The following is a 24,576-nucleotide window of genomic DNA, read 5'->3' as shown; positions in this document are numbered from 1 at the left end:
GTGCACAAACATATTCACGTACTACTCATAAACATATGTAGAGACACACGAAACACACATCTGGTTCTTGTTACCTGTTTAAAGCCTAAATCAGATAATCTCCTTCCATTCTTCAGTCTGAGGTTTCCTGCTGTTTGACACAAATGGCTTCAGCACATGATTTCACTGTTTAATGTTTGTGTGTTTTTGTATTGATCCTATCACTGGAGGAGAAGCCACTGGGGCTGCTCGGTGAAATGAAAAGTGTTTGAGTTTTATTGAGCGATGACAAGATAACATGTACAAACAGCACATTTCTTAGGAAGGAAGAGGAAAATACGGATGCACATTTTCTAATTCATGTGAGAAAAAAACGACAGGATGTTTTTTTTCAGCAACAGCAGCAAAGTAATAGCTTGTTTTATGGCCTGTAAGAAGGGGACCTCTGACTCCCAGCAGGCCCTGAAGTGTACAGTGCGAGACACACACTGACATACAGCACACAGAGGAGAAAACATGTGGACACACATATACACACACACACACACGTCTGCTTCTCATCACCTGCTACAGAAAGCAGCCCTCTGTCTCTACAACCAGATACAGATGAATAGCGCTTCAATGATGTGATACATTCTGCTTCATTTTTCTCTGCGTCTGTCTCTCAGACACAGTGAGAGAAAGAGAAACTGCCAGTTAGAAGTCCATGTCATCCACATAAATATGAGCTAACCAGTATGATAAATACAGCTGGACAAAAATAACCTAAGCTTTTTGTCTTTGACAATGTGCCCGTCGTTCTGTTCAGAGGAGCGTTCATCTTGACTAATGTTACATGCTGACGTTAGCTTGCTTACTGTAGGTTGCTCTCCATCTGCATTCAGTATTCATTGGCTAGTGTAACCTTGTAATGTTATTAACACAACACACTGTAGATCTTCCATACTCGCTGCCGACAGAAGAACGCAGGCAGACAAGAGCTTAAAAAAAACGTTTTCACAAACATGTTTCGTCAGTAGGGAAAGCACATGTGTACATAATAATGTAATTAACAAATGGCTGGACTCCATTGGAGTGTCTAAGTAAGCCATGACAGTGACAGTGACTCAATAGGCCCTTTTAGACAGCAGCCATGTACATGTCATAGCAGGGTGTAATTGATAAAAAAATTAAGGCAAATGCTATCAGCAGCCAATAATACTATTTGCACCCGGGGCGGAATAGCCAATGTGACTATTTACACCAGGGTGTATATAGTATGGCGGAGACAAGCTCCCAGGTGTCCATAGCCAACAATGCTATTTGCACCCGACCGAAGCACACATTAGATACTGTATGTGTATATGTACTGTATGTATATTTTTCCTAAACCTAACCAAGTAGCTTTTGTCGACTGAGAACTGAAAATAATAATTTTAAAAACAGTAAATAATAAGTAAACTAAGTGTAAAAGTAGGCTAAACCTCTCACAGGACTCTAACTCCAGCCTCCTGGGTGAAAGTCCTGAGCTGTATCCATTCATCCACCACAACCTGCACCTTTATCATAGTTTGTTGCTTTTTATTTTACTACTACTATTACCGGGTGTAAATAGCGGAATAGCTGCCGTTTGACTTTTCTCACCCGGGTGCAACTACACTAGGTAAACTGAATTATGGTCACATTGTATTTAGTGTGTCACAGACATTCCAGCGAGCCAGCATGCGCTATACCAGGGTCCTGGCCCACCTAAATGGAACAGGGCCATAATTAATGTTATTAATTACACCTGTGTTTACCCTGCAATGACATGTCAAAATGTCTGCTGTGAAAAAAGTCGTTGTCAAGATAAAATGACAGCGTGGATATATTCAAATCTGAGTCAGCACAACACAAATATCCTTTCCTCTCTTTCCTCTCCTGTCTGAATGTTGCTCTGTGATCACCCATGGTGAGTTCAGGCACTGTGGGAGAGGAGATATCCCTTGTTCCTGTGCAATGTGCACTGTATACATGTGCAGTTATATCGGATTATACACAAGGCAGCTAGTTAGACTAAACAGCATTGTTACACACGAGGAAAGTTAGTGTGTGTTTGGAGCAGGTGCTCTCCATTTCATGCCATCTGTGACCAATCGATCAGGAAACATTCCAAATATACTTTTGTACTTAGATCACTGAGGTTTCTGATCTAAAGAAGAAAACACAGAGGAGGGGTATAGCGAGAGGAATAGAAGACATACAAAGAAGAGTGAAAGCGAGTCACAGAGTGAGCGACAGAGGATGTATGAACTGGAATAAGACAGAAAGGGAGAGAGGGATACAGAGAAAAAAGGAAGAAAGATGGGCAGGATGGATGGAGATGAGATGAGAGGAGAAAGAGATAAAAGAGAAAAACTGAGAAAGTGACTGTAATGGATGCAAAAAGACAAGCAGGGATCCAAGAGGGAGCATAAAATGAATATCATGTCGATGTCTACTGAGCGGAGCTGCTGTTCTGTCTGTCAGTCAGCATCCCACCACATGTCCTCATCGAGGTGGGAAGCCACTTACAGAATAGAGAGAAAAACACTCAGCAGCTTCCCTCCCTGCTCTGATTTCCCCTTCTCGCTCTTTTTTAAGACTTTTACGTGGTTTTCCAGGCACATCCCCCACTGAGTGCGCAGCTCGGCCTGCCAGGGTGCAACTTTATTTCGTTTGGATCAAACAAATACCTCCGCTTCCAAAGCCCCCCCTCTCCTTTCCTTTACTTTCTTCCCTTTTCTACATCTGCCACCTTCCTGTAGTTTTCCCTGCTGTGCATATTTTTGCAGATTTTTATGATGTTTTTATATCAGCCTTCTATATCCTCACTACGCTGTTTGCCTGTGGTCCAGGAGCTGCCAACAAAACTTTTGGATCATTTCTCACAAAAGTGCATCAGATGGAATGATATTGATTTCTCCACAGCCAGACTCTTTAAAGAAACAAGTCTGCATTTCCTTTTTTGTGCTTTCGAGCAAATAAAATATCAAAGAGATGGAAAAGCAAGAATAACACCTGCTGGGGGATGATTGTATAATACAGGACTGCTCAAACTTTTCTTAGCTCCCAAAGTTCTCATGACAATTAAAGAGATGTCAAATAGTAAATTTAGGGTTGTTTTGTGCTCAAAATAACACTTTTCTTAGTTACGTAGTTACAAAGTGCTTAATGACGACGGGGTATTAGGGCCATTGTAGGTGGGGGAGTAATATTCAGAGAATTTTCTGAGATTAAAGTTGTAAATTTACGAGAAAAATTCTTCGATATTCTGTAACATTAAAGTGGTAAATTTGCAATAAAAACTCACAAATTTGCAAATTATAAAATCATAAATTTGTGAGAAAAAAACTTGGAATAGTGGAGTGTAAAGCCGTGGTAACACCAGCAACTGTTTCGTAACTATTTTGTTTTTCTCGTAAATTTATGACTTTATAATCTTGCAAATTTGTGAGTATTTATTGTAAATTTACAACTTTAATCTCAGAAAATTTTCTGAATATTACCTCCTCCCCCATCTACAATGGCCCTAATACCCTTTCGTAGTTGAGCACTTTGTAACTTTGTTTAGAAAAGTGATATATAAAGAAAAGTGTCATTATTTTGAGCATCTACAATGGCCCTAATACACTATTGTACAACCAACAGTAAACAATAACAATGCTGATATTGAGAAACATCATTTAGTAGATGGATTTGTTTTTTTTAAAACTTTGCTGAGCATCAGGCCAAAACTGGGCAGTGAAACCAGTTTTGGGGAGCAGGACTGTGTTAAAACAGTTCTTTATTCATGCATCTCTCCTCCTCTTCCCACACTTTCTTTTCTATGTTTGAAGTGTCAAGTGTTGAATAGGTGAAAAAACACATTTTTAGCTGTTTCATTCAGTAAGCTGATGACTGCATGGAAGTCACCATGATGTTAGAGAGTGACGGACGCTGTTAGAGCAGCATGTTATCCCTAATTTTCTGGGTCGCTGTGTCTCTCATGTGGCTGTCATGTCTTTATCTGACCTGTTTACTCTGCATGTGTCTTGTTAGTCTCAACGACTGTCATGTCAGTGTCTGGTTAGCTGGATAACTCATTACCTCCGTTTATTTTAAATCTAATCTGCTTGCCCTTTTCTGAACTGCTGATGGCTCTTTTGTTTATGCACTTTATGCTGAATGAGTATTGTTTCCAGTTGGCCTGTTTTGCAACTTACTGATGCATCACTACTACTAAGAACACTTGAGTTTCACAAGTACATATATGTGTGTTGGTATGTGTTTATGGTGGGAAGGTTACTAGCTCTGAAAGTATGTGCAGAGACCATGTGGGATCCAGAGTTGAGGTGAGAACCAGGTCTAATCACAAGAAGGAAACAAAGGAGATGAGAGGGGGCTTAAGACTCTGAGATAACGCTACTTTATCTGTAGTCCTGCAATGAAGGTGTCAAGGAGCAAAGTTCACACACACTCTCACACATGTATTATACGCCATACAAGCTTGTATCTCAACAGCTGTCAGTATGTTAATCAATCATCCCAGGAAGTGAATCAGTCAGTCAGCAAATTGGTCAGTTAAACAGGTCAATCAGGATCAAGTCAGGATATCATTCACCCCGTAAGCAGGCTCTGTGTCCCGTCTCAGTGTTATTTCAACTGCTGAAACTCTACACATCCTCGTCTCTCAGTGGGACCATGACACCAGAGACGCTCCCCTGTGGCCTCATCCTCTTACCCCCCCCCCCATCCAAAGACACCACTGTCCTCAGAGGAGGAATAAACAGGACACACAAGTACAGGATGCTGGTTGTCAGATTAAAGAGCAACTCAAGACAGACTAAAGTGTTTCCCGTCATATTTTCTTTTGCCCTAAAACGATCAGATCATTTTTGACAAGGACAAGGACAGGATCAATTTCTCAACACTAACCTCGCTGACCTTCTCTGGTTAGCATAAAGCTCAAACAACCGTCAGTGAGTTCTGTAATTACGCGCACTTCAAAACAACACTTAGCATGTACGCATGAAACTTGCTGTTTGTTTCATTTGACCTGACCTCAACCCCGGCGTTAATACGCTACTAGGCTACTAGACGCAGGCCTGGCTTCTGTCTCTATCAGAGCAAAACAGAGAATCTGAGTCCAACTAGAAAGAGAGAAGCTGTAGAGCGGAGATGGAGTCCAGACCTGGACCTGAGTCGGTCTCAGTCGGGTCTCATTAATGGACACTTTAAATGTTTCTGGGTGACACATAGGGCAACTGTGGGTGGGGGGGTTGTACTTGGACTTGGTGCTTGGGAGGGAATGTATGCCACTTATAGACCACTTTCAGAGTTTCCAAACATGTTAACAAGGTTTTAACATTTCCACCTTGTCCTTTCTGAACAAATAACAAAGAAAACTAAAGAAACATGCTGAGCTTTTGTTTGGCACGACAAATGATGCTATAAACATGCACTGTGGCATGACCTTCAAAACCACTGGTATCCACTCTCCACGCATGTCGTGACGGGCTTTCATGTCCAAGACCGAATATGATTACATGAGCTGGCATATAATGAGCAAAGACCTTTAGCTCTTAAGTGAAGAAAGGGAACAAGTGATGTGTCGGGATCAGCAAAACAGCTAACCTTCAGTAACCCCTTTAAGAAAGTCATATGGATCACATAAAACCCAAAGTCTAAAGCTAACTCAGCTCAACAAAGACACACACTGTGGTTCACTGAGCGAAACAAGCAAACCCCAACCGTGCAGTTCAACAACTAAAACCAGCAAAGATCTGAACTCGCTGAGTCAAGCCAACAACAATATTCACTGACTAAAAGCAACCAAGTTCAAATATGAAGCTCATGTCGTCTTTTACAAAGTCATGGCTTGACATTTCTGGGTTTGCATTGAGACTTTACAAGCTTCAGATATTGATATCGTCTCCTATGTGGGCGATCAGACTGTTATATAAAACACATAAATCATACCTGTAAATTACAGGTATCAATGAAACACACAATGCTGAGGACACCACAATCCAACTCATCAGTCCTACAGGTGGTCAGATACACCAACAAGTTCTCTGCACCGCTTTGTCACGCTCCTTGGCGTCACTTTATTTTCGGCATCAAAACCACTGTAGTTACCCTTAGCGTCACTTTAGCATTAGGAAACAAAACCACTATAGGTATATAGTTATAGTATAGGTTTAGGTAAGAACTACATTGGGCTTTAAGCTAATACGTTTGTACAGTAAAAATTAAACTGAACGTTGTTGAACATGGGACACGAACGGACGGCTTATTTTAAAGTGACGCACGGGACACGAACAGCGGTCTCCTGGATGAAAGCCTTGTGTTTGTTGGACTCATCCACTTCCACTCCCACCCGCCCAGTGTGTGTCTTTTCACTCTTTAAACTACGTCACCACACTCCCGGCGCACTTTCTATGAGCGTTTACTGTTGCGGCGGATGGGTTTACAGTATAGTTAATGTAATGCCCGCTGCATTTCATACCGGCGCTAAAAGGTGCCTTGTCGGCCGTGACAAAGTCTCAGTATTTAACACCCTGGGAATGAGAACGGGCTGGATACACATGGCTAAACTGACAGCAAAATGTTAACATATTGAGTCAGTCTCTGTTTGGTTGAACTATAAATGACTGAAGGCTAAAAGTCTACGGCAATGCTACCAGCTCTGTGAGACTGTTATTTGGCACAGCAGCGTTTTAAGCTAAATGCTAATGTCGGCATACTAATATACTGATTTTAGCAAGTACCATGTACTTTGTACACCATCTTAATTTAGCGTGTTAGAATGCAAACATTTGCTTCTTAGCACAAAACACAAAATACAGCTGAGACTAATGGGAATGTTGTCCAAAGGTTGCGGAGATATTTACCTCAAAACCCGGAAAAGTCAGGGGATCACCCAAGTCAGTAGGTTTGAGCTATCATTGTCCTACAAAATCATATTGGCAATCCAACCAAGAGGTTGACTAAAAGTTAGCATGCAGTTTGCAGCATTTTTTAAAAATGTTTTTGCAATAAACTTAGGTTTTAAAATTTGCAAGGCTAACACCAAATAACTGTAGGAACTTTTGCTTTGTGGAGGTTGTTTAGGGGCAATACACGGTCTGGGAGTGAAGTTTTATCTGAGAAGACCAGTTTAGTTGCAGAGAAAGTTGGATTATTCTGGCTGAATTGTGATTTGATCTGCCTTGGCTTGGTTCTGATGTTTTATGTGGAAACAACTGCACACATTTTTCCAATTTGATCCTTTGTTGCATAATTATTAAAGATATTGGGTAAAATTTAAAAAGTTAATTTTGTATTTCTGGATGGATTGAAAGAGGTTTTAAACCACACAGATGGAAACAAACTTTCACCCACATTCAATCAGGAAACACAGGGATAAAAACAACTTGGACAGACCAATACTTTAATAACATGGATTTTCAGGATACATGTGTATCGTTTTAAAGGCTGGAAATCACAAGGATACACTCGTCCAAACTGTATTCTGGCAACAGAAAAAGGAAAGGGAATGCAGCTACAGGCTGTCTGATATGGACACAATCCATACATGAGACACATGTGAATGCCAGTTGTAAAGAGAACTTCCTGCCTTCAACACTCGGCACGCAATCACACGTTCGCAGAGGCAAACCCAGCATGAGTGGTATAATGAGTCAAGACAGGAAGTGGCTGTGGTTAAAATCGTAGTAAAGCTGGCATTATGTATTTGACCAGTGGGGCTCTTTCATACAGAGTAGGCTCAAAAGATCAGAAGCAGGTAGTTAGCAATGAAGAACCCTAATGTTTAGTGATGCTGATAACGATGTAGTCAGGTCACGCACTGCTGTATCGGCGTACTGTATGTGAGGAAAGTGAGTGTGTGAGCACTTCATCTATTACAAATGAATGGTGAATTTGAAAGCAAAAATGTGTGGAAAGGGCCAACAGTGTAATAGTGATATCAGAGACCCCCGCAGAGAAGCTTCAGAGGCGAATATTCTGCCAAAATGACCAAAGCCTGTGTGACTCAGCCTTGAGATATTTCTGGCGGCAAGAAAGCACTGATTGTAAGCATTCCTTTTTTCTCTCAAATACAGCACTGTTTTCATCCGACCACATACTCTGCACTCCGTTGTACTGTAGGCATGTGTTTGTGGAGGAAAGCAAGAAAGAGAAAGTCAAATGGGAGAAGTGGGAAGAAATGGGAATGATCCTATTTCAGTAACTGTTTTCGCTTGATTAGATCACTTAAAGCACAACAAAGAGATGCACTTGAAAAAAAGCGAGGAAAGAGGAATCGGTACAGTTATTGTATGAGTTATAAGACGTCCTCTCTCAAGCATCATTTGAAGTGATGTCAGTTTCTGATGATGGCTCTACACCTGGATCAGCACCTTTTTCTTATTTGCACAGATCATGTGCCCAAACAGTTGGCGTCATCACACCTGTGAATCATTTTAGGGCTGCAAGTGCCGATTATTTTCATCATCGATTAATCTGACGATTATTGTCTTGCTTAAACCTGCAGTAGGCAGAATGTTTTTGGCATCATTGGGCAAAAATTCCATAATAACCTTTCAGCATATTGTAATTCAAGTGTTGTGAGAGATAACTAAACGTCTGCACCTCCTCATAGCTCTGTTTTCAGGCTTTAAAAAATCTAGCCCGTGACGGGAGACTTTGACCAATCAAAGGTAAATTCAGAGAGAGAGCGTTCCTATTGGCTGTGCTCCGGCTGGTGGGCAGTGCTTGGTATTTCCTCAACTGATCTCAACATGGCTGCCGGGTCACAGACTTTCTAATTTTCCAGTTAAACAGTACACTACAAGATGTTTCTGAAAACATAGGCAAGAAAAAGACATTACAGTAACAGAATATTGATTCATATTTGATCAGCGCTGCCTAGTTTGATTGTTTGATCGGAGTTCACGAGTGATTGACAGCTGCTCAGAGATGGACGTTTTATAAAAAAATAACTTTTCTTAATCATATTTGCTCCAGTTCTATCCACTGCAGCTTTAATCGATTAATCTTTTCAGAAAATGTCAGAAAATGATGAGAGCCCATCTTAATTTCCTAAAGCCCATGGAGACATTTTCAAATGACTTGTTTTGCCTCACCATCAGTCCAAAACCCAAAGTAATTCTGTTTTCTATCATATAAGACAAAGAAAAGCAGCAAATCCTCACAACCGAGAGGCTGGAACTAAGGTTTGGCTTTCTTACTAAAAGCTAGTCGATGTAACTTTTGCTGAACTGTGGCCACTTTAGCTAAAGTTTGTTGTAGTCAATTATGGATTAATGAAAAATGCAACGTTAAAACTAACATCTGTAAAAAAGAGTTACAAAGGCTGCAAACATACTCAATTATGTCAGCATTCTCTAAAGGCACGGGAAACTCACATTTGTAGCTTTTTTAGAAAGAGGGTGAAAAGAGGTGCTGCAGCACCGTCGGTATGAGAAAAACAAGTGTTTTTTTTAACATTAAAGCATGTAAACATGTTCTAGTAGAAACCCAAAATACAAGTATAAACCTGAAAATGAGCATAATAGGCCCTCTTTAAGCCTGTTTGGCTCTATTTCACCATAAACATTCCACATAAAACTTCCATGTGTGACTTGTATACTGAAAATTCTAACTTTTTGAGTATTGAACACTTGAGATGCTGCTAATCCCAGTGAGCGCTGCTGTTCGGTGACTCATCAGGTGATGTAAATAATACTTTTCAGCTCCAGACATTTCTCATTTCTCGTTTCTCCCACAATACAGAACAACACAAAACTATACCGATCCCACTGGGAGAGATGGATCATTGTAACAACAAAAGAAGCATAGAGTATGGAAACAATAAAAATCAATCATGTCAATATGACTTTTCTCATCATCCCTCACTTAATCTGAGCAAGAGCCTGAGCTCACATACTGTAACGTGGTATTATGGGTGTTATCTGCTGCAGTAATGCGCCATGCAGGGTATTTAAACCAGAACAACATGCCAATCAGCCGAAAGGCTGGTTTACAGTTTAGTGGAGCCCATCAGTCCCGTCAGAGTTGGACTCCGCACAGCTGAGAGTGTTTAGAGAGACGGGGTTCAGAGAGCAGCAGAATATGAACTCTCATCATCAAAAACCTGCTGTAACTGCCAGCACAGACAATACAGAGACAATCCATACAGACTCATACATAAACATGCAAGCTCACACACAGTCCAACATCACTCAGAATATGGGTACGAACCATGTATATTTGGATTGGCACGGCTGAAATCTGACCTCCAGCGAAGACAGAATAAGAACACGAAACGGCCAAAACAATAGAAATGTAGAAATCGAGCTGATTCGCCCTCATCGCTGTGAAAACCACAGCGGAGGAGGAGGAGACCTGCGGTCGGCAAGGTCTTTGTTTAGAGCAGTGAGGGTTTACTCCTGCACAACACCGCAAAACCCTCTGAAGAGACATTACATTTATATTTTGGGTATGTGGCAAACAATCTTATTATCCACAGAAGAAGACGACGTCGAGACCGGGAAGATCGGCAACATTTAAAGCGACCACATGCAAGAAGAAGAAAAAGTCAAAGTGCACTGACAACACGTTGGACAAATTTAATACAGGCGTTTTTCTACTGGGATGAATAAATCATCATAAGACATTGTTCAATATTTCTTAAATATCACTGTAAAATGTCATGCCTCATGTTAAGTGCTACCATAATTTAAGTACCATAAGTACCATAATTTGCTTCACTGTTTTGATAGCAACTAAGCCCATTTTCTTTGGAAAGGTGTGAATTTTTCCAAATGGTTAACATGTCATCTTCAATCAAAACTCTAGAAATATTGCTGTTTCCCAGATTATTTTAATACGAGAGAGTTGTGCCAGGTGATGAAATAAGAGAAGAAAACCAGAAATGATTGGAAAATGTCCAGCCTGTCTGAACACGGCAGAGCCACGGGTAGAGATTAGACTGTTAGACTGACGGAGGTCTGGGTCAAATGCAGTTTAAAAACATCAATTGTCCAATCATAGCCGAGCAACCGTAACTAAGCACGGCAGGCGTGTCAAGCTTGGGATATCTCCACATGCGTTGCAGTGTGCGTGGGGCTGTAGTAGTATCACCTCACCGAAACCAAAAACACAAGAGCAAAAGTGAAAGAAATTGATTGAACAGTGTGTTTATCTGCTCTAAAATAAGATGCATGTGTTCGCATGTCCAGCTAACTACCTTACTACCTACTAACCAAAAGTTACTTCCAAGGCCAACGAGCACATCATTCACATTAGTTCACCACAAGCACATACTCGGTGTAGTATTTCCCCACTGAGTGGACACAGGCCATGGATGAGTTCAGAGCATAGACTGTATAAAAGAAGTGGATGTAGTTACCTTGATGTCACCCACTGATTTGTGGACTACCTTTTATCTTAGTTTTTTGGAGCTAGAAGTTATCATATTTGGACGAGAGGGTGGAGCTGGGGAGGGATACGCATTGCTACGCCTCTATCTTGATTGACAGGTCACCGTGGTAACGACTTATCAATCACAAGGTAGCATACCATGTTAGAAACCATAAACTCATGTTTACAATGTTTACTGAGGTAATAAATCCAGTGAGAAGTAGGCTTGTTTTCTCATAGACTTCTACACAATCAGACTTCTTTTTTTTGCAACCAGAGGAGTCGCCCCCTGCTGGCTATTAGAGAGAATGCAGGTTTAAGGCACTTCAGCATTGGCTTCACTTTTCAGACCCGGAGGCTGCGTCCACTCCTTTTATACAGTCATGGTTCAGAGTTTATGCTATCGTTAGCAGGGCTGTTCTGCTCTTGGTGAGGAATTATCTTTAGCCTCAATTTCTTTTAGCATAACATCATGTATGCAGCCATCGAGTGCATGTTTAAGACCTCTTTTACTTGTTTTTAGCTTTAGGCCTAAACAAACAAATTGGCTGGAGTCCGCATTTTCAAACTGAAGCTAACATTAGGTGAACTAGCTAGCTAGATACAGCAGCTAAAATCCTCCCTCAACGGTTATCATTTTAGCTCCGAAATTGGTCGACGACTAGAAATGAGGAGTATACTTTTGTCTACTTCTGCCTGCTCTTCACTGCCTGGGTTATCCAAGTCAGTAAACCTCCTTTGTGAAACTGGCCTCAGACCTACAGAAGTAAAACATCCATCCAGACAAACTAAAACTCAAACTTTCAGTCTGTCTAAGAGAGAAATATGCAATGGCTGCTTCATCAGCCCTGTATGGACAACATACTGCTCTCATTGAAATTGAATCAAAAGTAATATTTATGAGCAGACACAATGGATCGATCTGGTGGGCCCTGAAGTTATTTGCAAGATCAATTTGATCCAGGTCCGTGCTGGACCGCCTTGAGAAACATGGCAAGGAAAACACAACCTCATCTAATCCGCCTCCTCCAGCACCACACATCTCTCGTAGAGCCAGAAATTAAACAAGACGCAGAGCCTGTTACAGTCTAACCTTGACAGTGAACAGATCAGATTGTCTGGCCTCACACCAGACCCGGTGCCTCATTTATTAAAAGATCTTCTTACGCCAACGACCAAATCCAAGCCAAAGTTTGGCTTCAGAAGAAAGTTATCTAAACGTCAAAATGAGCGATTTACATTGAATTTCTCCTGTTGTGTATATGACGTATCACGTGCTAAGAGTCTTACAACCTGCCACAGCGTATGCATTGATCTGATTTATTTCCTTCAACATATATGTTCCAAGATGCTCATACGATATGATATCAAAGGATATTTTCATAAATTACACCCCCGGAGAGTGTATGTAGAGAAAGAAGAGCAAGAAAGGAACCAATTTCTCCAAGAAATATTTCATATCTTTCAAAAACTGCCCCGTATTACCCTCTTACATCATCCTTCTTTTATTTGCCCTTGTTTAAAGAACAAAAAAACCCACTGATGATTCAAGTGTTAAACCAAATTTGGTGCTTGGTAATCAGTCCCTGTCTTCCTCTGAATGGATGCCGTGCAATAAAAATAGCTAATCACATCCCCTTCTGCCAGACTTTTTCTACTTTTTAGGTTATAATGCAGGACTAACTCCCCGAGGAGGATGCCTTCCCTAAATATTTTGGCTCTGGACCCAAGCTGAGAAAGTTCAAGTTCAAATTCTGCGTTACTGTCACAAAGCCAAGCTGGTCCAGAGCAAAGTAAAACTGCAGTTCAAGGAAAGTAATAATGTTCTTCACAGCTGACGTTATTCACTTCTTTCCAAAAAAAAGTGTCACTCTAAGAAACTACAACATGAAGTTTGGTAAGACATTTAAGAGTGTGGTTTAGTTATCAAAGAGAGTGATGAATACAAGTAAAAAAAAAACATTGTGATTTCTTGAATGGTTGCTGCTGTTGGTTGAGAAATTACGACACTTTTTAAAAAACGTCATCTTCAGTGAAGATCATCATTCAGTCTCTGAGTGATGATCATCAGGAAATTATTATTTTTTCCCTCCCAAAGAGGGATGTACTGTGTGGAGGTCTGGAAATGACACAGCGGGTGGGTTAGTGGTTACAGAAACCGCTCCATAGCCCCAGAAACCCTCCCTACAGGCATCAGCAGCCACTTGTTCTGTCAAACTGAGCAAATCACTGTTCTGGGAAAGACAGAATACCAAAATATGAATGTGTAGTGTACAGTAACTCCCTGTTGTTTCACTCAGCGGCTCATGCTTATTAGACCCAGTGGAAAGCTCAGCTATAGTTGGGAGTCTTACCTGAAACAAGTGCTGTTCTTCCCCTCAGCTCTGACACAGGGATACTCTACGGTCAAGATCTTGTTATCTGGGCAGTCCGTTCTGAGAAAAAAGAGACACATTAGAAACAAATGTTATCGACTGGCACTTTTTTACACTATTCTCAAATAGCTCTATACATGAAACAGGGGGAGACAGAAAGAGATGGGGATTGACATATGGTCTTACGGTCAGCGCCTTAAACCCCACCAGGGCTCCCCCATATTCATAGATTTAAACAGTTACACCTGGGAGCTGTCCATGAATGGCTACATTATACGATATTATACAGATATGGCATTATACTAGAGTACGACTGACATTGGAGTTTTGAGGCCGACATCAACACTGATATTTAAACCTGCCTACTGCACGTTTAAATATCAAAATCCATTAAACAACAATTTTTCGACATCATTGGCCAAAAATTCCCTAATAACCTTTCAGCATATTGTATTTCAAGTATTCTGAGAGATAACTACACTTCTACACCACCTCACTGCTCTGTTTTCAAGCTTAATTTAGCTTGTGACGGGAGACTTTGGCCAATCACAGGTCATTTCAGAGAGAGAGCGTTCCTATTGGCTGTTCATTCAACGGAGGCAGCTGTCAATCACTCGCGAACTCCGATCAAACGGTCAAACCAGGCAGCGCTGATCAAATATGAATCAATATTCTGTTACTGTAATGACTATTTCTTGCCTCAAATGTTTTCAGAAACATCTTGTAGTGTAATGTTTAGCTGTAAAACGAGAAGGTTTGCTCAGGCTGGTGGGCGGAGCTTGGTATTTCCTCAACTGATCTCAACATGGCTGCCAGGCTAATATGGCTAATACAGTATATTGATTTGCTGCTTTTCTTTGTTTTTTATATTTTTTGTACTTTGAATATCAGAAAATGAATATGGGTTTTGGGCTGTTTGTTCAGATGACTTCACCTCGGCCTCTGCAAAATTGTAACACTACATTTTATGAGCCAATGATTATTCAGTTAATCAAGAAAATTATTGGCAGAACAGTCAATAATAAAAAAAATCGTTGTTGTAGCCTTAAAACACAAACATTTTCCAAAGGATTTCTTAAATTTGGTTATTAAAAAATCGGGACCACGATATACTAAACGGGACATTCTACAGGGATGATGTCAATATTACAGTGTTGTCATACAAAGTCTGTACTTAGTCTAAACTAAATAATGTAACTCAGCAGGAGGAGGTCCATCAATTTTGCAGGGCCAACATATGCAAATTAGCTTCTAGCTCATTCTGGTGCAATAACTGTGTGCTGTTCCTGCAAAAATAAACAATAAAATAAATAAAATAACGCTGTCAAAGTTAACAATAGTAACGCATTAACGCAAATCGTTTTAAAGCCACTAATTTCTTTAACGCATTAACACAATCAATCTTTCGGAGGTTGTAGCAGGCTCAGTTTTAAAGCTAGAGTGACGATACTGGCATCATAACTAAACATACAATACTATACAATACCTGATAAATCTCCCTTTAAGGTACATTTTGAACAGATAAAAAATTTGATTAATTGCGATTAAATATTATAATCGATTGACAGCCCTAACATAAATTAAAAAAATAATAATATCAGTATTTATAGAAAATGTGAGTTTCCACTGAACCTTTAAAGCATAAATCTGCAGGTATGTGATGCCTTGTAATTTTAAATGATGTGGCGAGAAAAATGACAGTTATTGTCTTATTATCTGGGGTTTAACCAGTGGTTTGATTCTCAGTGGTTTCCTCTCCTCCTCCTCTGAATATTGGGTGCATGTGTTCCTCTCCTCATCCTCTCCTCACCTCCTGACCCACTGTGTCCGGGCACCTTAATAGCATCTGTCATGTTTTGTCTGCAGCACAAGTAACATTTGGCTCTCAGCACCGAGACCGATTCCAACCATTTGGAGTTTCCCTTTTGCCTTTTTTCATTTCCTTGAACATTAGATTAGCCTGGTTCATCCAGGGGTCTCCTCTTTGACAGCCCGCTCCTCTCACAGTATGCAGTAAAGAGCAGAAACCCAATAAAACACAGACTAAACTCTATTATGGCTTTTGGCACGATGTGCTAATCTGACAGGGAAGTACTTGAGTTTAAAGGTTTAAATTAAAAACCATATTGTTATGTGTGTTTTTCTTTGTTTGGTTTGTTGTGTTGTTTTTTTAACTCTACTTTTTATTTTTGTCATTATTATTATTGTTATTTCTCTTCTTGGTTTTGCTTTGGTTTTGAATGTTGAGGTTGTTTTCTCTAAGTGTACTTGATGGGTTTGTCTGTAAGCTCATCTACTTAAAAGTTGGTTTAAAGACTGTTGTAATTACAAACAGTGGATTGCATATATGAAAACAGCCTTGGAAAACATAAAGTATAAAAAAATAAATAAATTAAAAACCGAAACAAATGTTCCCAAAGACGTTTACAGAGAGTTTCAATCTCACATTCATCGTTAAAAACCACATCAGTAAACTGTTATTCAGACGTTGTGGTTCAAGTTGGAAAAACTTGCAAATGCATTGCTGTTTCTGAAACCTTTTGAGGCTTTGATGGAAAAACCCAACATTTGTAACCACTTAATGCCTGATTAAACTCATTATGGATGAGGTTGACATGAGCATACTGTCGTTCATTCACAGAATAAAGATCCTCTAATCAGGTCCATGAGACTTACCTCGAGGTGTCGACTGCGAGCGTCGTCCTGATAGAGCTGGCACCAGATTCCCACAGGAAAACCACGCAGATAGCACCAAATGGTAAAAGAGTCGCACCATAAAGTTGACCCATGTCCCCTCTCTGCGCTCCGGGACAGATGATGTGTTCAAGGGGGGAAAACCTTCACGCCTTCACATCAGCAAAACGCCAATGAATCAGAAATCCTTGTGAAGTATCCCGCAGAGGAGACGCACATGGAGCCTGTTGGATGATGAGTTGTGCGTCCGGAGAACTTTACGCACTGAGGCAGAGAGCCCTTGGAGAGCTACTGGAGGTTTTACAGCCCAGTGTGTTCTCACTAATCCCTCTGGATCTACATTCCTGCCTTTAAAGAAGAAGACACTGAGTATACACCCGCACTGCCCATTGATGGTGATGACGTATAGCATCAATCATGATAATGATGATAATAATAACAACAATGTCAATAATAATAATAAAAAAAAATTAAAAAAAATCAGTTAAAGGGACTATTTGTTACTTTCAGAAATGCTTGTTAACAGCGACACCTGTGGCCGTTAAGTCAACGAAAGTCAGCGTCGGGCTCGCGCTTGCTCGCTCTACATAGTCATGAACGAGCATCGCTCAAAACAGTGAGGCGACACACGTCAGCTTAAACCACAATATCACTCTATATTTCAGCTGCTTGGCAGTAATGTTAGCTGACCAGACGAAGGTCTCTCCATGAATCGATGCTGATCCTAGTGCTGGCTTTTCCTGCTTCAGCCCCGGGCTGAAGCAGCGGGGCTGAAGCAGCGGGGCTCAGCAGCAAGTAACGTTATCTTCTCCGACCACAGCCGGAGGAAGACACCGGCACCTGGTCGGAGACGATAACGTTTCTCACTGCGCAGCCCCGTCACTTCACAAGACACGGAAAACCTCTTTTGGTCTGGAGGAGCTGCAGCATTTATTTCTGCACAAACGTCCACTGTACATTCACTAGATATTCTCAGAGCTAAACTAACTCTTCTGCAGTGTGTAGTGTGCGTGCATGCACGTGAGGTGGAGCGAGCTGAGCGAGTGAGAATGAGCGCGGTGTGTGAGTGAAGGCAGGCAGAGGAGCAGAGTACAGCAGAGACTCCGGCCCTCGAGACCAAAGCTACGGTCTCCCTCGCGTCCTCCGACTGCGGCCAACACTGTTTTGCAAGACGGGCTTCACTAGATATAACTTTGCGGTTTTGGTGCTTCCGTGTAGTTTGTGTTGGAGTCTTGTCTGAACAGCGTAGCCACACACGAGCGCGTATGGGACACCGAACCATATTGATTTATACGTGTAAGAAGTTACAAACAATCCCTTTTAATTAATGGCGTAAAAATAATTTTTAAGTCCCATGACCTGCCATCTATTATTCCATTACTTTCCTGATGTATTCACTAGATATTCTCAGAGGTAAACTAACTCTTCTGCAGTGTGTAGTGTGTAGTGCATGCACGTGTTATGTGAGTGAAGGCAAGCAGACAGAGGAGCAGACAGAGGAGCAGTCTGAACAGCGTAGCCACACGCGAGCACGCATATGCGAGCACGCGCGCATGGGATCCCGACCCCGTAGATTTATACGTGTAAAAAGTTACAAACAGTCCCTTTAAATAGTGCCCTGAATACCAAAATTAGGCTACCTTCAACTGTATGCAGATATTTTGAGTACACACAAGTACACATTTCATGAAAGATACACATTTCATAATTTAGTTTCACAACATCACAGTGAGCAGGGAGGAGATTCAGGCATTAGGGGGCGCTATTGGAGCCTGTGACATGGGTTAATGAGATAAAAATGTTTAATGTGGAATAAAAATGAATCATTAAAAAAATAAGCTGGGCTGACTAATGACAAATGTATAGGATAACAAAAAGACTCTATGGATATACCAATAACATTTTACCTCAAAATCAAAGCACATACATGTATTATAAAGTGCTTTACATAATACATTGACACTCAAACAACGACTTCATGACAAAAGAGAATCAAATTGCAAACAAAATGAAAAATAAAAGATAGTCAAGAAAATACAATAAGAATGAAATAAGAAAAGATATAAAATTGGCCCAGAATTGAATAAAAAGCATCGGAAAACAGATGCACTTTTAGCTTTGCTTTAAATATAAAAAATGTTGAAACGAGTCACAGATCTTCTAGCCAACCTCTGTCGATGAGAGCCAAGATGTATTTTGGTTCCAAACTACTTAGTGATTTATAAAGGAGCAGTCAGTGCAGATATTTGACAGGTGTGATGTGGTCCTGATGGATGAGCTGCTGAGAGCTCTTTCAGAAACTCCAGAGAGAAAAGCTCATTACAAGTATTTTAGAAAATAAAGACACGAACAGCTGTTTAAATTTAGATCTGAGTCCATTATAATTCAGAGTTAAGTTGAGTACTGACTCTCTGTCTTTCTTCTTTGGCACCAACATTTCTTTTTCTTTTATCCATTTTTATGGGCCCTGTTGATTTGATCAGCACATTTAATCAGGCATATTTATGAGACAATACACATTTTATGACACAGTAAATATAAATGTGAGTGTCATCGGCGTAATTATGATATGAAAATGAATTGTTCTTAGCAGCCACAGACCCACAGTGCAATTCATTTCTGAGGTCCCATGTTTGAGGAAGATTGGGACAATCAGTCTCTGATCTTTGCAAAAGTTAGAAAAGAGCGGGCTGTTGTTACGATAACAAATATGTTTGGCGAGATGAGAAAAATCTTGGTGTAGGTTACACTTGTAAAATGCTTTTGGAACGACAATATCCAAGATCGCATCAGGGTTTCATGCACATCAGATACAAAAAATTACAGTTTTATACAAATAAGTAGACATATTCTCTGTGATTTGACTGCACTTCTCATTGAAGTTACTGTTGATGAGTCTATTAGTTTGTGTAATGTTTCCATGACTGTATTTTCTGTTTTGCCAGTTTTGAAAGCAAAGACTTGCAAAAATGCAAGTTGTGAAATAAATAAGATAAACCTTATACTAACATGCTTATCTTTCACATTTGGTTTGGAAAATAGGCTAAAGGCGAAGGGAGGTGGACTTAAAAATAGAAGAAGAAAAAATAGCCTCCATGTAGAGGTCAGTTTTCTCTGCATAATAATAACCCGCTCATTATTTGTGTTTTTTTAATCATGCTTGCAATCACAGCCTGATTACTTGAGCTGTAAGTTAGTCGTTGAAAGTTGGACTGCATGTACTGCTATCTGATTAACCCAGCACTATGTACAGAGTTTGTATTTTCACATTATTATGATGAATTGCAATATGCACATTAACATCTCAACCTTAAGGACATTAATGAACTCATGCGAGTCCTGTTGACTGTACATGGTAGTTTCTTTTTATTAGTGCTGAAAAGAATATTTTTCATTTCTTTCACAGGTCTTTCATATTAATGTGAAATGTCTCTACTGGCCAGCTAAGAAGATGGTGTGTCTTTATTCCTCTGCTTGACATATGGTTAATATAAAATAACATTAATATAAATTAGAGCCTACCCTAAATGAGTAATCGAATGAAATCGGAGCCAAATTGCACATTATCGCTCAAACTTTACTGCCTATAGAACCTATTAGTGGAAAAAAACTACAGTAATCCTGTAATACATTTTAGTGACATACTACACATACATCCCTACACAACTGTAAGTGTATTAAAGCTGCAGTAGGTAACTTTGAGCAAATATGGATAAAAAGTTATTTATATAAAACGGTCACTATATCCTGACAGTGGCGAATGAGACAGGTAATCTGTGAAAAAAATCAGGGTTATCTGCCTCCTCCTAGTGCTCCTAATAGCATTTGCAAGATTTCACCATGCCAGAAAAAAAACAACCAATCAGAGCCGAGGAGTCTCTAAAGCAGCTGCCAATTACTGCTTGTGAAACACGTGAACTCCGATCAAACTGTCAAACTAGGCAGCGCTGATCAAATATGAATCAATATTCTGTTACGTTAATGCCTATATCTCTCCTCAAATGTTTTCAGAAACATCTTGTAGTGCACTGTTTAGCTGTAAAATTAGAAAGTTTGATCCGGCTGGTGGGCGGTGCTTGGTTTTGTCTCGTCTTTTTTTAACATGGCGGCCAGGTCACAAACTTTCTTGATTCATATTTGATCAGCTCTGCCTAGTTTGACAGGTTAGCAAGTTCCGTGAGCAGTGATTGACAGCTGCCCAAACGCAGCTCTGCTCTGATTGGCTGTTTTCATTCGGGCACAGTGGAATATTTCAAATGTCGTTAGGAGCGCTAGGACGACACAGAGGAACCTAATTTTTTGGCTCGGGAATAAGTTGGACCAAGCTGTCAAACTAGGCGATCTAGTTCTAAAGTCTCTGGTGGACATGTACCGCTGGATTGAACATTATAGGTATGACCACTGACTATTTGTGTAACGATTTAGCCAGAAATTCGCAGACTGACCACACACGGTCCAGCCATGTACTCGGTTTTGACCGAGTCTTGTTTCACAGATTGTCTGTCTTGTGCACTACTGTCAGAATATAGTGACATTTTTATAAAAATAACTTTTTATCGTATTTGCTCAAAGCTACCGACTGCAGCTTTAATTGAACTAATAATGTCATATGAGATTTCTTTTTTTAAATGACATAAAGTAGGATAAGGTATTATAATTTCACACTGAGTATCAAACACAACATAAGTCCCTATGTGAATGAAAACACGTTGTTGTCCCTGATTATGATATTTTATTCAGGGTGACTTGGTCGCCAGTTGCATTACTTGATTTTCTGATGATTACTCAGAGAAATGAAGGGTTATTCTGGCGTTGTGAGATCAGAACTGACCAATAGTCACCTCGGTGGAAAGCAGGGTGCAGTGGTCAGTGGATGGTCAGCCGATGTTAGGTAACTCTGTACTCCGTGGTCTCTTACACCGTCTATTCCCCCTGGTGCATGGGGTTCTTGGCCACCGTTCAATAGAAACAGCTGGTTTTATTCACCACAAATGAATCATGTTAGAGCTACACATGCACTCACTTACACACATATTGTATACATGCATGCACACGGTAACTTGGTCTAGCACATCAAATTAAACTGAACAGTCTCCTTTGGCTCCGTTCCCTCTAGAATCAAATGAATTCATAAAATATATATAAAGCAACATTATAAAAGAACCGCAGAGAAAGGCAGCTGTTGAAATGGCAGTCTCTGCATCATTATTACGACCACACAGGCCACGGTTTCTCTTGTTCCCACGAAGGAGAGTCTCCTTCTTTGGTTTACTTTGGTTGTGGCTTTTATTTGGTGTTTGTCTATCTGCTTATAAGCAGGCTGGAGGAAATGTGTTTTTCATTGAGGGCTGGGGCCGCATTCTCCATCGCAACCAACTTCTAGTCATTCATGGATAAAACTGCCCAATTGTGGAAGACATAAAAGCCAAGATGTTTATCCTTAACTTCCCAATGGAGAGGGGATTTGAAACTTGTGGTTTAAAATGGGCACCACTTTCTTGCTCGTCACCTTTAGCCACTGTGAATATATTGTAGTGCGTTTGCCACTTAGCATTTCTTGAAACATATAACTGAATTATTATGTTGTCATGCACACTAATCAGCTAATTACTACTAATCAGCTAATGTCACAACTACATTTCCCTCTACGTCAAGACATGCACTGTTTGTACTGTTGTGATGAAGGCATCTGCACATGCCAGTTACTGAAACACTGAGCAGAAATGCACTCATTATGACTGGGACTAATTAGGATGAGACAGTTGAAATGAAACCATTTTCTAGACCATTCTGCCAAACGTACTTTCTTTACACAATCTTTCTTATGAAGACCCACCGAATGTGGCACAACCTTCACCCCTATTCATTTTCTCTGGGGCACAAGTGAATTGCTTTTCAATGTATTGTATTATATGGGATTCCAGGCGACGCAGGACTGACCAGTGGCATGAAAAAAGATGAGGGTGAAATTTGCCTGGCATAAGGTCACACAAATTGATAGTGAAAGACCAGGTTGCTTATAATGCAGGTCTTAAAGGAACAATGTGTAACAATTAGGGGGACCCATTGGCAGAAATAGAATGTAATATTAATAAGTATGTTTTCTTTAGTGTATCACCTGAAAATAAGAAACGTGTTATGATCTATTTAAATCTACATATGGAGCGGGTCCTTTTCACGGAGCTGGCGGCCATGTTTCTACAGTAGCCCAGAACAGACAAACCAAACACTGGCTCTAGATAGGGCCATTTGCATTTTCAAGTTTTTGTGTTGATCACCGTAGTTCTCCTACACTCTCACGCGCACACGCGAGAAATATCAGTTGGATGCAATCTGCAACTTCACCGCAAATCCTAAACACTGCACCTTTAAAGCAAGGAAAATTTCTATGCCTGAAATGTGTTTGTGGGGTAGGAGAAAAAATGGAGGGGAGGGGGGTTCATGAAATGAAAAAATGTATGAATTGAAAATTAACATATTTATTAACACAACTGATACAAAAAACAAAAAACAACAAATTTTGTACAATAATAAATTGTGCAAAAAAAACACGTTAATTTGAAAGGTCCAAATGACGGGAAAATGGATTATGTAGGCTACTCACCGTTTCCTCAGTCGGAAACCGTAGTCTGATAACTTTACCCAAGTCCAAGCAGAACTTTCAAAGCCATAAAGAATATCCAATACGCCTTTCTTTCATACTTTCAGAGCTCGTTCCTCTGCTGGTCATCTTCATACTGGTCTAACAGGCCTACTGTTGTCAAATGATTTCCAAATTAGTCAAAGGTTTTTATTAATAAAGTAGGTCTACATTAATAATACAGTTCCTTATGGCTGTATCCATACATATACAGCCATATTATTGTTACACAAATGTTAAAAAAAAAAACTACTCCTTAGCTTGCAAGCATTGACACACCCACAGCAACAAGCCAGAATCGAGGTGATGTTGTGCAATTTGTTCACTTCAAGTAGATCTTCACCATTAGAAGACAAACTTCTAATGATAAGGAAGCGTTACAACGCGGTATCTATACCTAAAAGCAAAATCAACAAAAATCAGTTCAGACCAGTTTCTCCTACCTCCTGGAAAAGTGTGCATTAAATGAAAATAAGATCACATCTATTTAGATGTTAAACACCACTGTGTCTACCAACAGACATACTCAACTTGGGTAAATACAACAGTAAGCCATTTGTAAGAGCATTTTTGTGATATAATCTCAGACTTTCAAGTGCCTTCATTGCAACACCCAATGAGTTTTTAGCAACAACACACCGACTGGACTCAAATGACAGGAGTACTTCAAGAATGAGTGTTGTCTCCTTTCTTATTTTTGCCCTACATTAGCTCTAGGAGTACAGGCCTTGATGATGCTATCTGTGTTGAGTATGTGGAAGACATTAGCCTCTCTAGAAGCCTCATCTCTTAAGTATCTTCTTTCAGACAAGTCTATGCAAGTGTAGGTTCAGCATCTGGACATGTGAAATGGTATGACCCTGAATGGCAGGAGGAGGTAGGATTGCATGTAAAACATGTTGTTGTTGTATTTTGGCGGAGAGGCCGCGTTTACGGCTCCAATTGCTCCACTCTTTCTTAGAATTAGAGACAAGTCACATGGTGGAGAGGCATCAAAGCTCCTTCATCAGTTAAGATTACTAACCCACACAAGTATTTAGGTGGATGACCTTCTGCTGCTTTTGGTGCAAGTTTACATCATCAAACATGGCACTGCCCCAAAGGACCGAAGCTGCAATCTCTCAGCTCGAGGACATGATGAATCCATCTCTCCCACTGCATGACCTTCACTCGTACCAAACTGAGAAAGTTTTCTCCCCACCAGCACGTCCAGCAGTCCGTTTTTACACACTGCAGTTTTCACCTTTGACTCTGATAAGCTTGAAGTATTACGCCTTCCTCCTTTTTAATATGGTATAGTTTTATTATTCCTTTATCTTTGAATAGACCCACAAAACAAACTTCTCACTTCTTTTAATTTTGTGCTGTCAGTCATTTTAGGAACTGGTGTCCCCTTTCATGAAGTAAAAAAAACACCAGGAGTTCTCAAACTTTTTGGGCCAAGGGACCCCTTATATGGGAGAACATTTTTCAAGGAACCCCCCATAATCGTAACACCGATTA

General features: G+C 40.3%; 1 protein-coding gene across 1 annotated transcript in view; it reads right to left on the bottom strand.

Moving 5' to 3' along the window:
• LOC141783951 (collagen and calcium-binding EGF domain-containing protein 1-like) overlaps positions 1–16,786 on the bottom strand; it is a 38,185-nt gene extending 21,399 nt beyond the window's left edge. Inside the window, exons 1-2 of the mRNA XM_074661580.1 lie at positions 16,416–16,786; positions 13,719–13,799 (exon numbers count right to left, since the gene is read on the bottom strand). Coding sequence (XP_074517681.1) covers positions 13,719–13,799; positions 16,416–16,528 — 194 coding nt within the window. The 5' untranslated portion in view covers positions 16,529–16,786. The remainder of the gene's footprint in view (positions 1–13,718; positions 13,800–16,415) is intronic.
• Positions 16,787–24,576: the final 7,790 nt, after the last annotated feature.

This window comes from Sebastes fasciatus, chromosome 2, assembly GCF_043250625.1.
Source record: "Sebastes fasciatus isolate fSebFas1 chromosome 2, fSebFas1.pri, whole genome shotgun sequence".
Lineage (NCBI taxonomy): Eukaryota > Metazoa > Chordata > Actinopteri > Perciformes > Sebastidae > Sebastes > Sebastes fasciatus.
Note: the sequence above shows the minus strand (reverse complement) of the source record. Positions and strands in the feature narration are given on the sequence as shown.